Here is a 2,473-nt window from a genome sequence, read left to right as displayed (position 1 = left end):
CGCAAACCACCAACCCAGGCGGGTTATCCAGATCCAGATTCAGATCCAGATCCAAGGGAAGTAACTCAGTGAGTATAAACATGAGCAAGAACCGCAACCCGAACACACTCGTAACACCTTAAGGGGCGGTATGATAACTGGAAAATCAAGCGTCTATAGTAAACCCTCGGACTAGTGAACCCTCGGACTAGTGAACCCTCGGACTAGTGAACCCTCGGACTAGTGGGACGAACTGGAAAAGAGAGCGTCTATAGTAAACCCTCGGACTAGTGAACCCTCGGACTAGTGAACCCTCGGACTAGTGAACCCTCGGACTAGTGGGACGTTCCCCTCCCCAACCGGGCGAGTAACTTCAAGAAAGTTACTTGCCCGACAAAAGTTTCGCTGGACCGGTACATACCACAGTTGCTGCATCTGCCGTGTTTATATGGCTTTGACACTCGATATTACTACCAAAAGTGTTGCATTGGACCAGAATTTGCACTGGCCAGCCGGGCAAGTTGCCAGGCGGTTTCTACTAGCCCCGCGGATTTTATACTCGCCCCTGGCGATCGGGCGGACGATTTGGCTATCCCTGTAAAGTATCCATTGTCTTTGAACTGAACCAGTCTCAATGTCATTTCTCCATCGTTTTGAATGTTCAATACACATCTTCTCGAACAATATTTCGTCAATTGCTTATTGCAAATCAATTACGCGCTTACAACGTGTACTCACCCATTGCCTTGCCAATGGCTATGGCTCCGTCCATGCTCAGCATGTTCCGGCTAAGGTCCAGCTGTTTTATCTGAGTGTTGACCTGTAAGCCACACACAAAATGAGGACAGATAAATATGCAAATCCTCGCCCACCACCATCCTCACTCCCCTGCCTCAGATTCTGCCCTTGCCTCCTTCCCTCAGGCTCCCAACTAGGATAGAGACGTTGAGGAATGGGACAGTTTTTTTCTAAGCGCGATATTGCCCCCCCCCCCCTCCCCCCCCCCCCAAAACAAAAGAGAAGAAAAAAAAGGCTTGGAAAAAAATCCTACTTTAAAGATACCGTCCTCAACACGTTAACGATCATGATCTTGGACAAGAGAATCCAAATCAAATTTATTGGGGCAAAGCGCTTTTTTAAGATCTGAAAACGATGGGGAGTAATCACTCTAAAATAGTATAATATCATTAATATCAATTATGTGAAACAAGGTGCCATGGGCTAGGTCCCGCATAACTCTCTCTAACGCTTGTTCCACATATCGTATGCATTTAGATTTAGAGCATCCTTTGTCTTGGACGGCGTTTTCTAAAAATCAAGTGCGTTTAACGTCCTATATGCATGCAAAGTAGACGGGCGCAGTGGCGTAGTGGATAAGACATCGGCCTCCTAATTGGAGGGTCGTGAGTTCAAATCCCGGCCGGGGCCGCCTGGTGGGTTAAGGGTGGAGAATATTTTGATCTCCGTGGTCAACTTATGTGCAGACCTGCTAGTGCCTTATCTCCCTTCGTGTGTACACGCAAGCACAAGACCAAGTACGCACATAAAAGATCCGGTGATCTATGTCAGAGTTCGGTGGGTTATAGAAAAACGAAAGTACCCAGCATGCTTCCCCCAAAAGCGGCGTATGGCTGCCTGAATGGCGGGGTAAACATGTTCATACACGTAAAATCCCACTCGTGCGAAAACATGAGTAAACGTGGGAGTTTCAGCCCATGAACGAAGAAGATGAAGAGAAAATTGCCAATCTGTACACGACGCGGCCATACTGTTGTTGTTTTGCTATGTGGTTATTGTGAATATTCGTTATAAAATCCTAAACAGACTTGTGAAAATTATCGCTTGCACTTGAAGGAATGTACTTTTAGCAATACAAAGGCACGCCAATATAGAAGCGGCAGTAAAGCATACAAGCTGGTTCTGGTAAAGCATACAAGCTGGTTCTGGTAAAGCATACAAGCTGGTTCTGGTAAAGCATACAAGCTGGTTCTGGTAAAGCATACAAGCTGGTTCTGGTAAAGCATACAAGCTGGTTCTGGTAAAGCATACAAGCTGGTTCTGGTAAAGCATACAAGCTGGTTCTGGTAAAGCGTTATACACACCTGTATGGCATCTGCAAAGTATGCTCCCGTTTTGTCGTCAAACTTGTTTCCTGCAATGGTAAGCATAAAACTGTAGTTGTTTTTAGTTGGCGGTGATGCTTTTTAATATTAATATTATGCATACTCACATTCTTAATTTGAAATGGACTTTGACAAAGCATTGTCCATACCAGCTTGCCAGAAACATCACAGCAAAAAGAAAACTTTCTTCTTGTATAACTTCTGTCTGAAAATTGTTTTCCTCTCGGCCTCTTTCGTCTGTTATTTCCTTGTATCTCTCTCGCGAGTGAAATGATCTGTTGGCCTTACTCACGAAGCCTTCCAATGTCTAGTATTTGTGTTTGTCTGTCAGTCTGTCACTCGCCCAGTGAACCTCTGCCGCACCCTACATA

The 2,473-nt window shown here is 45.4% G+C and overlaps 1 protein-coding gene across 1 annotated transcript in view; it reads right to left on the bottom strand.

The window, feature by feature from the left end:
• Positions 1-685: 685 nt before the first annotated feature.
• The window catches only part of LOC138979265 (leucine-rich repeat-containing protein 74A-like), a 29,928-nt gene continuing 28,140 nt past the window's right edge, over positions 686-2,473 (bottom strand). Inside the window, exons 7-8 of the mRNA XM_070352023.1 lie at positions 2,082-2,131; positions 686-799 (exon numbers count right to left, since the gene is read on the bottom strand). Of these exons, the coding sequence (XP_070208124.1) occupies positions 701-799; positions 2,082-2,131 (149 nt within the window). The 3' untranslated portion in view covers positions 686-700. The remainder of the gene's footprint in view (positions 800-2,081; positions 2,132-2,473) is intronic.

Source organism: Littorina saxatilis, linkage group LG10, assembly GCF_037325665.1.
Source record: "Littorina saxatilis isolate snail1 linkage group LG10, US_GU_Lsax_2.0, whole genome shotgun sequence".
Classification (NCBI taxonomy): domain Eukaryota; kingdom Metazoa; phylum Mollusca; class Gastropoda; order Littorinimorpha; family Littorinidae; genus Littorina; species Littorina saxatilis.
This window is presented reverse-complemented; position numbering and strand designations above follow the sequence as displayed.